Source organism: Triticum dicoccoides, chromosome 7A, assembly GCF_002162155.2.
Source record: "Triticum dicoccoides isolate Atlit2015 ecotype Zavitan chromosome 7A, WEW_v2.0, whole genome shotgun sequence".
Taxonomy (NCBI): Eukaryota; Viridiplantae; Streptophyta; class Magnoliopsida; order Poales; family Poaceae; genus Triticum; species Triticum dicoccoides.
In genome coordinates this window covers 277,146,854-277,158,342 of record NC_041392.1, presented here as the reverse complement: position 1 = coordinate 277,158,342, position 11,489 = coordinate 277,146,854, and the positions used below count along the sequence as shown (strand labels likewise).

Here is an 11,489-nt window from a genome sequence, read left to right as displayed (position 1 = left end):
ACCACTGCAGAAGATAGAGAGAAAATGAAAGATGTTCCCTATGCTTCAGCCATAGGCTCAATCATGTATGCAATGCTGTGTACCAGACCTGATGTGTGCCTTGCTATAAGTCTAGCAGGGAGGTACCAAAGTAATCCAGGAGTGGATCACTGGACAGCGGTCAAGAACATCCTGAAGTACCTTAAAAGGACTAAGGATATGTTTCTCGTATATGGAGGTGACAAAGAGCTCATCATAAACGGTTACGTGGATGCAAGCTTTGACACTGATCCGGACGATTCTAAATCGCAAACCAGATACGTGTTTACATTAAACGGTGGAGCTGTCAGTTGGTGCAGTTCTAAACAAAGCATCGTGGCGGGATCTACATGTGAAGTGGAGTACATAGCTGCTTCAGAAGCAGCTAACGAAGGAGTCTGGATGAAGGAATTCATATCCGATCTAGGTGTCATACCTAGTGCATCGGGTCCAATGAAAATCTTTTGTGACAATACTGGTGCAATTGCCTTGGCGAAGGAATCCAGATTTCACAAAAGAACCAAGCACATCAAAAGACGCTTCAATTCCATCCGGGATCTAGTCCAGGTGGGAGACATAGAGATTTGCAAGATACATACAGATCTGAATGTAGCAGACCCGTTGACTAAGCCTCTTCCACGCAAAACATGATCAGCACCAAGGCTCCATGGGTGTTAGAATCATTACAGTATAACCTAGATTATTGACTCTAGTGCAAGTGGGATACTGAAGGAAATATGCCCTAGAGGCAATAATAAAGTTATTATTTATTTCCTTATATCATGATAAAAGTTTATTATTCATGCTAGAATTGTATTAACCGGAAACATAATACATGTGTGAATACATAGACAAACAGAGTGTCACTAGTATGCCTCTACTTGACTAGCTCGTTAATCAAAGATGGTTATGTTTCCTAACCATGGACAAAGAGTTGTCATTTGATTAATGGGATCACATCATTAGTTGAATGATCTGATTGACATGACCCATTCCATTAGCTTAGCACCCGATCGTTTAGTATGTTGCTATTGCTTTCTTCATGACTTATACATGTTCCTATGACTATGAGATTATGCAACTCCCGTTTGCCGGAGGAACACTTTGTGTGCTACCAAATGTCACAACGTAACTGGGTGATTATAAAAGAGCTCTACAGGTGTCTCCAAAGGTACATGTTGGGTTGGCGTATTTCGAGATTAGGATTTGTCACTCCGATTGTCGGAGAGGTATCTCTGGGCCCTCTCAGTAATGCACATCACTGAAGCCTTGCAAGCATTGCAACTAATGAGTTAGTTGTGGGATGATGTATTACGGAACGAGTAAAGAGACTTGCCGGTAACGAGATTGAACTAGGTATTGGATACCGACGATCGAATCTTGGGCAAGTAACATACCGATGACAAAGGGAACAACGTATGTTGTTATGCGGTCTGACCGATAAAAGATCTTCGTAGAATATGTAGGAGCCAATATGAGCATCTAGGTTCCGCTATTGGTTATTGACCGGAGACGTGTCTCGGTCATGTCTACATTGTTCTCGAACCCGTAGGGTCCGCACGCTTAAGGTTACGATGACAGTTATATTATGAGTTTATGCATTTTGATGTACCGAAGTTTGTTCGGAGTCCTGGATGTGATCACGGACATGACGAGGAGTCTCGAAATGGTCGAGACATAAAGATTGATATATTGGAAGCCTATATTTGGATATCGGAAGCGTTCCGGGTGAAATCGGGATTTTACCGGATTACCGGGAGGTTACCGGAACCCCCCGAGAGGTATATGGGCCTTAGTGGGCCTTAGTGGGAGATAGGAGAGGTGGCCAGGGATGGGCTGCACGCCCCTCCCCTTAGTCCGAATAGTACAAGGAGAGAGGGGGCCGGCGCCCCCCTTCCTTCTCTCTCTCTTTCCCCCCTTCACGAATCCTATTCCAACTAGGAAAGGGGGGGAGTCCTACTCACTCCCGGAAGGAGTAGGACTCCTCCTGGCGCGCCCTATGATGGCCGGCCGGCCCCCCTCCTTTGAGGCTTTATATACGGAGACAAGGGGCACCCCTAGAGACACAAGTTGATCCACGTGATCATATTCTTAGCCATGTGCGGTGCCCCCTTCCACCATAGTCCTCGATAATATTGTAGCGGTGCTTAGGCGAAGCCCTGCGACGGTAGTACATCAAGATCGTCACCACGCCGTCGTGCTGACGGAACTCTTCCCCGACACTTTGCTGGATCGGAGTCCGGGGATCGTCATCGAGCTGAACGTGTGCTAGAACTCGGAGGTGCCGTAGTTTCGGTGCTTGATCGGTCGGGCCGTGGAGACGTACGACTACGTCAACCAAGTTAACGCTTCCGTTGTCGATCTTCAAGGGTACGTAGATCACACTCTCCCCCTCTCGTTGCTATGCATCACCATGATCTTGCGTGTGCGTAGGAAATTTTTTGAAATTACTACGAAACCCAACAGTTCCCGTGAGTAACTCCTGGAACATTGAGCATCTTCGCAAGTTTTACCCGTGAGGCGCGGCTTGCCAGGCCCCCTGGCAAGCCACCTTTTGTACAAGCATTGCCGATGATGCATGTAACCCTTTGTACAAAGCCAGGCGCAGACCCTGAGCATAAATGAATGAAGCGCTGGCACCCTATGTTATAGCATGCATGCTAGGTCGAGTCTCATCCTTGGTTAGGATTGATAGTGCTTAGCGGCGACTAACCCCTAGCTTAGAGGTCGAGTGTGCGTCTCTTTGCCGTTCTTTCGTCTTCTTTGGTTCGCAGGACTCACAGATATCCTTGCCGGATCACTTGAGGACGAAAAAGAGAAGAGGGACAGACCAGCATCTAGACCCCGGCAAGCCAGTATTGCCAGGGGCTGCAAGAGCAAAGATTCACCCACAGCAAACCAGAGTTGCCGGGGGCTACAGCTCCAGATAAGTTCTTCATCCCTTATCATGCATTCCCTTATGGACTGAGGTATGTGAAACCTCGTTTTTTCCTAAAGCTACCATGCTCCCCTAACTCTAGGCCCTAGGGCTCGTTCCTGGGGCCAGGTTTGGTCGTAGTCGCGGCAGCGAGAGGATGAAACAAGGAGCCTGAACCCACCACATCCCTGCCTCCGCCAAAGGTGTGAGAAAGGTCGAGCGAAGTGGGGAGACGGCAAGGCCTGTTGCCGGGCAAGGAAATGTTTATCTTAAAGATATCAAGGATTTACTCCTTGTCGTGGGTTCTACCCACAAACAAATGACCCGGCAAGCATCCCTTTTTCATTAAAAACATTCCACTCAGGTACAGTCCATAGGGAATGAAAAACATGAACGTTGGAATTACAAGTTTCAAATTCAGCTAAGGCCCGAAGGCTTACAAACTAAAAAGAGATAAGGTGCCCGTAATCCCTTTCTTGTCCCTCTCCTCAGGAGGCAGGTCAAGGAGGCGAAAAGGGCAAAAGGGGCGCCTAGGCGAGCTACGGGTGGCAGAAGACACCAAGAGAACATCTTGGTGGCCGTCCGAAGGCTGGATGGTAATGGCAGCGCAGGAAGCAGAGCTCGAAGACGAGGCGACAGGACGCCAGCACGCGTCGAAGGCGTCGGTGCCCGCGTACTCTGATTTGATGGCCTTGCCACCCGCCCTCTTCCTCTTCCGCAGCCTCCCAACGCCAGCCGCCCAAGGAGACGACCCCGAGAAGTTCAGGGAGCCGGCGACACGGATGATGGGGTCGCCGGTGCCGCACGGAGCGGCGCCCGACACCTAATCGGACCCGTCATCCTGCCGCCTACTACCCTCGTCGTTGCTGCCGCTGTCCTCCTCGTCACTCTCACCCGAGGAGGAGTCTTCGCTGTCAGAAGACCTCTCCACGTAGCACCTTGCACGGGTCTCGAAGCACCCGAAGACCTTGACGGAGAGAAGGCCACCCTCCATCAGCTTGAAATGGAGAGTGAGACCCTCCGTGAAGCGGTAGATATGAGCGAACGTCTTCCATCCTCGACGAAGATACATCATGTGAGGGGCTCGGAAGTCGACGCGAACCCGCGTGCCGCTAATCCCACAGCCCCTCATGTGCAGCCGCAGCGACTTCGGTGGATCCAGCTCCATCTCCCGCGCGAATGGAGCCGGGAGACGAAGGCGACGGCGAGGCGGCCGGCGCAGCCTGACGAAAAACTCGCAAGGGTCATCCCCAACGTGGCCCTCCATGGGGGGAGGAACTGCTGGCGGAGGCAAGGCCGCCGCGCCGCCCCGTCCTCCTCTTCCCCGAGCGCCTCGGCCTCGCCCACGGCCTCGCCCCCTCCCCCTTCCCCTCGCGGCTGGCTCTGCCATCGCAGGTGCAGGAGAAGGAGGGACGCGTTGTTGAGCGGCGACCCTCGCCGCCACAGTTGAAGGACCAGGATTCCCTCTCTCCATGGCGGATGGAAGGGGGGAGCAGAAGCTGAAGGAAGGAGGAGATGAAAGAATGCGGGACGCCATCCCCCCCTCCCGCTCTTTATAAAGGAACGGGGTGGGGGCTCGGCCGCCCCGCTCAGCCAATCAAGACGCGGAAGGCGCAGGGAACTGGGACCGACCCGCCGCCCCAGCCCGTGGCGGCCCGGTTTCCCGCCTCCACCGTTCGCCACCCCAAGCGCATGAGAGCCACGTGGCAGGCGTGCAGGACCGAGGCGATGGGTGAGGCGACCTCTCCCCACCCTGTGATCGTGGGGAGTGGACGCCTTGAAGACCACGCCTCAGCTCTGTTCAGTAAATGGGTCGCGCCTCCACGCCTCCCTCCGTTTATGGGGAAGACGCGAACCGCCCCCTTTACTATGACGTGACGCATGCATGCAGAGCTCAGCCCCACACATGCCGCCCACGTCACACACGCCTCCCCACGCCGCGCCACACGCGAGAAGCATGGGAAGCGCAGCGCGCGAAGAGACTTACCGCGGTAAAAGGCGCCCCGCCTGCCCGCGCACCGTTTTTGGGACTAGCCCAACGACGCGATTGCGCTTACGTGTGGCCCAGGCCCGGGGGCTCCTGTCGGTGTACAAAAAGAGGGGTACGCTTTTTGTACCCCTATAACTATGCACGGGCAGTCTGAGCCACGGGCACCACCACACTGAGCAAGGCAAGGGAGGTGATCCAAGGTAAGGCCGAAGCTCGAGAGAAGCAGAACGACGCCAAGACCAAGACCACAAAGAGCAAAGGGGACGATGCGGACTCCCCCCGGCAAGATCCTTGCCGGGAGGCGGTTTTAGCAAACCCGGCAAGACCCTTGCCGTGGCAGCTCGCCCCACACCTACGGAGTGAGTCACCCTTGAGTCCACTGCCCCCATGGGGCAAGGATTCGGGAGACATCCCCGTGGTGGCATGCGGATCTTGGTGAAGACATTCAAGATCAGATACACCCTTTAGAAGATGATGATCCTTGGCGGAATCCCAGCCAAGGAGGACCACAAGGCCCCCGGCAAGAGCCTTGCCGGGGATGACAGCAGGCGCCACGGCAAGACCCTTGCCGGGGCCCCGGCAAGGCCCTTGCCAAGAACACCCGTAGGGCCACCATCAGGCCCACGCCAGTCAAACCTCCACCGCCGTTCGCATGCAGCTGCTGACCCAACCAGCTGGGCAGGCACCTGCGTGGCGGCATGCGGATCTTCGTGGAGACCCACCACTCCGCCACCTTAGCTGCCTGCCTGCCTACATGGCACCACGGGCGCCGCTGGCCAGGGCGCGTGTCGACACGAGAGGGAGAGGCGACGGACGAGACAGGGCTCTCCCCCGTCCCCGATAAAGCAAGGACACCTGGGCAAGATGCATTAAATGCGCCTTGTCATGTAATGCGAGGGATAACCTCACATCACTGTACCCTTTCCACCTCCTGTGTGCCACTGTGGCAATCCCTTCCCTATAAAAGGAGGCCCGAGGCGACCAGGAGGAGGATTCGGCTTTTTGGAGCTCCTCACGCCCCATAGCTAGCTCAAGAACACAGATATACAGTCCACCAAAGCAGGAGTAGGGTTTTACGCATCCTCGCGGCCCGAACCTGGATAAACGAACCGTGTGCTATCTGTTTGATCCGCTCTTCTCACGACCCCGCGCCCCGCAACCGTAGTAGGGATTCTTGTGATCCCATAGGTGTCGTTCCCACCGACATGATTCCACCCAAACCTTTCCGAGGCGGACCACCTCTTAATAGTACGGCTTTCCTACGACTCAAATCCACCAAAAAGAAACGTAGAAAAGATGTCGTCTTCAATAGTCTTCGAGGGGCACCCAACCGTCTTGTGCCTGGCGATGAAATGTCTGGGATACTCAAGGCACACGATTAGTCCGCAAACGCGTTGTCATCAATCACCAAAACACCTTAGGGATAAATATGCCCTTACACTTAGTCCTCACCGTATTTCTCTTGAGCTAAGGTCAGTTAGACCTCGCCCAATCACTCGTGGTAAGTCTTCAAGGTAGACTTCCAAAACCTTTACAGACTTGCTCACCGGTACACCATGATTACTCTTGGGTGCTCAAAACATGACGCCTAACCGTCTGGAAGAATGACAATCTTCAAAGGTAATAGACGTCGGATCACAAAGATCAATCTTTTCAGTGATGCTTAATCACTTTTGCTCTGGTTGAGATTTTCCTCACTTGGGTTTCTCTCAAAGTCGTCAGAGGAAGGGTTTCTCTCAGATGACAGGTGTCAAGTTTTCTCTAGAGTAGCCAACCAACATTTGGTTGTAGGGGCGGTTATTTATAGCGAGGGGCAACCCGACATGAAATGTCATTAATGCCCCTTCAGACATGACCATTGTCAGGATAAGGATCTACTTGACAGCTGGCACGTGGCGCAACAACGGTCGAAAAATTGAACTATCAATTTCATCGGGGCTCTCAATTTCCTCACGATAGGCAGATCGCATTGACAAAATTCTATCTCCTCAGTGTGACCAAATTCGTCGGCGACCAGATGAATTTCATCACTATCGCTAGCAAAGTTGTCACTGTTCCGGAGATTTCCAAAGGCTTCACTTGAAGCGGCCTGAGTATGTATAGCTTTGAGCAATTCTTTTGAAATGTGAAATATGTTTTATCTAGACCCCCTTTAACAATACAGTTTTTACTATATGACTCAAATAAAAGAAATTATGAAAACAAAAGTCTTCAAGCCTCAAAGTCTTCACATCAATTTTTTTAAATGTCATCAATTTCTTCACTTGAAAAAAAAATACATTTTTAGAGGTCGTCTTTCATCGGTTAAACCAAATCTTTAGGGATTATAACTCATGTGTACACTTACAAACTCCTTAGCGCCTCAACCTATTTGCCTTCAATATTCCAAAAACACCGAGACACTTGATGCACTTACAAAACAACATTGATATAACTTCACAAGACACGACTAATAACTAACCAAGATACAATATTCACCTTACATCCAACATTGGCATGACAAAAAGAACACTAAGCATTCGACTTATCAGAGCAGAGCAACGTTGAATTGGTTATATTAACATCTTATATTAGGACGGAGGAAGTACTATCCAGTCTAGTAGTATGTGGACTTCAATTAGGGTTCCACGTCGGGGACGAAAACTACTAGTACTCTGTGTGGTGACCAGTGGGACGATTCTCCTTTTTCTACAGCTGGTAAATGATTTTCATCCCTCCACGTATAAGCATGTACTCCCTCTGTCCTAAATTACGTGTCACAGAAATTGATGTACTCACGCTAATGATAAAAAATCTCCAGGAAGTACTCTTTATAGAGGGATCAAGTAATACAACACGGTAGCAATTCTTACAAACCAGTTTCCACAAATTCTAAACTCAGAAAACAAAAGGGTGCAATGTAACCGCATTATTTGTCTGATTCTGATGTGCCATTTGATCCATAATAACGAACACAGGTCACCCAAGACGGTAAAACACTAATCGCTGCAGGCGACAGGTACAGACAGGAGCCGCAGCCCCAATCAGTAGTCGTCGCCTCTGGATATGACTTCTTTACAGGTTGGCCGGAGCAAAATGGTGTGCTCAAACTGGGACACATAGCTTCCCCTCACATCGCACAATGGCGGGTACGGCTGCAAACAGGTCATGAAACCGTGAGTAACCATGTCCATGATAAGACATTCGGATGGAAATGGTGGCATTCTATCTCACATATACCTGAACAATGCCAACATCACATAGATTTTTCAGTGCCATGAGATACTTGGTCTCGCCGATGCGGTCCAAGTACCGGCGGCAAAATGCAAGTGTTCCAAAGTTGTTGTTGATTGTCCCCAGTAGCTGCTTGGCTTTTGCTACCCTCAACGGTACATGCCCAACATCAAAGTTCTTCATGTAATGACTGCATTCCAAGTCCTCCCTCACAAATCCCTTTCCTGCAAACAAAATGGAGCTTATGAAATGTAAAACTGTCCAAAATTTGAAGAGAGTAGGGAAAACGGACATCGATTGTAAAGCCAAGGCCATGCGAGTACTTGTACGGACAGAGGAAGTACGTACTTAGTGTATTACTAATGCGATGAAAATGACTTCTTAGTGGGCCTACGAGTTCAAGCTCTATAGTGACATACCTGTAGACCCAAAAGTTTCAATGGCATAAAATTCACCCTCCTCCATTTTAGTTTGCTCTCCGCCTTTTACAATTGGGACTGATTTACCAGCATGGATTTGGTATGGTCCAATGCTGTGTCCATTGAGGTTTCGCACACTTTTTACTGCCGCAAAACAAAGAAGCCATTAAATCATCATGCTGTCACTACAATTCTACTAGTGCAGAATGGGAAAGAAAAAAACTACACATACCTTGGAAAACTTTCCCATTAATTTCAACCTCATATGACTCCATGACTTCTTGGATTGCAGCACCGACATCACAAAGCCGTGCATCTATTCCAGCTTCCTGAAATGAAGGATAAATAAACATTATTAAGTACTCCCTCCATCCCAAAATAAGTGTCTCAGCCTTGGTACAACTTTGTACTAGAGTTAGTACAAAAGTTGACACTTATTTTGGGACGGAGGGAGTACATAGCAAACAATAGACATGACTTAGGGATATGATTTCAAACATCCATACATCAGATCATTAACAGGTGAAAAACGAAACTCAGACAGACCCAAACAAAGCACTATATAAAAAGCTGGAGAAATGACAGCACGCTGAAACAGACACTACAAAAGGTAATCAAAAGCACAAGCTTTAACGACAACCTATCACTGTGTTCTTCCAAAGAGTAGAGCTGCTATCAGAAATACTATGAGCAAAGCTGCTTATGGGAAGCATTCATTTGGTAGTATATGAGTCCATTTTGAGTTAAAATGTACCGAGTAAACGAAGTATGTAGAATTACCTTGATTCCAGTATTTGTGGCATCTCTCGTTGCTTGCAGCAACGGATCAAACATGGGATTAAATGCGACGGTAAATGCACAATCAACTATGTGCCCTGGGAAAAATCACATTATCATGTTAGTTTTCATGAATTATGAATATCATGAAGTCGGACTTGCAAGGACAAAACATTAACAAGTATACACCAAGATCATTGAAGAAAGAACCGAACAAAGTAATAAAACAGACATACCATCGATATGTGTCCCAAAATCCAGCTTCATCACATCATCATATTGTAGTACAGTTTTATCACCAGAATTTGGAGTCCAGTGAGCTGCGACCCTAAGCAAAAAATTCTTCCGTCAATGTGAGAAGGGGACGCAGTACTAGGAAGCACTCTAGAGCAATACCGTACCAATTCAACGAGCATCCTGTTGGAAAGGCAATGCCAGCTTGCAGTCCATTCTCCTTGATAAGTTTCCGAACCATGTTTTCCAAAGTCTCGCATAGTTCCATCATTAGCATTCCAGGCTTTATAATGCTCCTCATGTACTTTCGTACCTAGCAAGCCATATTTACATTGTAGAGATGCACCAACCAAAGATACAGATAAAATGAAGCTGGAAAAAATAATAGAGGCTAGTAGGCTAGAATATTCTAAACCTGTCGATGGACTTCTGCAGCTCGGCGAACAGAATTGTACATTGGTTTTTGTAGTCGTTCCTGTTCCCTCTTTTCTTCACTAGTTGTTCTCCATAAATTACTGAAGAGCAAATAACATGAGTATTGTACAAAACAAAAGATAATTATCATTTTGCAGAATCCTTCATTAGCGACAAATGAAACAAAATACTATTTCTGTATCGTTTTAAGAAGTTATAAGATTATCCATGCAATTTTAACCTTTGCCTGTTTTATGAAGGTAAAAAACACCGTATTCCTATGATTCAATACTTACTCATCCTTGTATTCCTGGATTTCTCCCTCAGGAAAATCTCCTGAAGGGAAAAGCTCATCCACAGGGATTGATGGAGGATCTGTCTGCTGAAGGGGGTCCTTCTTCTTTCTACAAGAGAACACGTGAAATGCTCGTAAAATAGAGCAACATTAATTGTTCGACTGAATAATAGAACTCACTTGGCCTTGCTTTTCTTCTTTTTCTTCTTCGCAGCCGCTGAAGCTATACATTCGACACACAACAATAAAATTAATCACATGATTCATGTCCCAGTTTCCAAATGCTAACAAGAATAGCAAGAGATCCACTGGTCCAGCTCTATGAGAAACACAGAAATGAGATCTTGCAAATTAGAGTTGTCACCTCCTGCTCCACCTTCAGATGGACCATCCACTTGTGCGTCATCATCATCTGCTGGTGGTGGTGGGGACTGAGCTTCGGGAGCCCCGCCATTGCTATCTGACGCCTTTTTCAGAATCTCCTGCAGCAAAAATGGGAAGGTTATTTACCATCAAAGAAATAATATACAGCATTGCAAGGATCATCCAAGAGAAGGATGACATGTGAGGTTCAGCAATCCATGTAACCACAGTAGTTGGCATCAGTTGTAGGACTGTTGTAATCACATATCACTTTATAACTGAGGCATGCTAAGGCTAGTCATGGCATGTGGTCAGAGGTCCATAACAGCAATGAAGAGAACTCAGGAAATAAGTTAAAACTACACTGTGGGACCAAGTTTACCAATGAGGCAATAAAAAAGCAACTATAGCAAGAAACAACACGCAGTTATCAACTTGTGGCGAATACCAGTTCTGCAAAGCAGAATAATATCGGTCAACAGCCTGTTTGGTTTTTGTTCTTCCCCAACATTTTTTTGCATGACCAACATAAGCGAAAAATATGCCTAAGCAACCGTGCAAGATAATGAGAGGAAGAACACTCACGGTTCAACTCAGAGTAAAAAAAAAAAACTTCTACAGCACAGCACTTACATCTGTTTCCTTGGTTTGCCCAACATGCAATGCCTCCATCTCCTTGGTTGCTGCATCTGTGCTACCCCCAGCCATATTGTATAAGTATTTTCCTGATAAATCTCAACACCTGAATGAGCAGAACGAACATCATAAGCACCAATCCATCCATCCGAGGATAAATTACGTATGAGAGCAAACTTATCATCCTTTATTATTAGATTATAGAGGGGGGGG

General features: G+C 48.1%; 1 protein-coding gene across 1 annotated transcript in view; it reads right to left on the bottom strand.

The window, feature by feature from the left end:
• Positions 1 to 7,708: 7,708 nt before the first annotated feature.
• LOC119331312 (methionine aminopeptidase 2B-like) overlaps positions 7,709 to 11,489 on the bottom strand; it is a 4,318-nt gene continuing 537 nt past the window's right edge. The window contains exons 2-13 of the mRNA XM_037604478.1: positions 11,274 to 11,382; positions 10,642 to 10,759; positions 10,458 to 10,500; positions 10,279 to 10,386; positions 9,984 to 10,083; positions 9,736 to 9,881; positions 9,571 to 9,662; positions 9,338 to 9,432; positions 8,790 to 8,886; positions 8,558 to 8,701; positions 8,145 to 8,362; positions 7,709 to 8,059 (exon numbers count right to left, since the gene is read on the bottom strand). Of these exons, the coding sequence (XP_037460375.1) occupies positions 7,949 to 8,059; positions 8,145 to 8,362; positions 8,558 to 8,701; positions 8,790 to 8,886; positions 9,338 to 9,432; positions 9,571 to 9,662; positions 9,736 to 9,881; positions 9,984 to 10,083; positions 10,279 to 10,386; positions 10,458 to 10,500; positions 10,642 to 10,759; positions 11,274 to 11,348 (1,347 nt within the window). The 5' untranslated portion in view covers positions 11,349 to 11,382 and the 3' untranslated portion in view covers positions 7,709 to 7,948. The remainder of the gene's footprint in view (positions 8,060 to 8,144; positions 8,363 to 8,557; positions 8,702 to 8,789; positions 8,887 to 9,337; positions 9,433 to 9,570; positions 9,663 to 9,735; positions 9,882 to 9,983; positions 10,084 to 10,278; positions 10,387 to 10,457; positions 10,501 to 10,641; positions 10,760 to 11,273; positions 11,383 to 11,489) is intronic.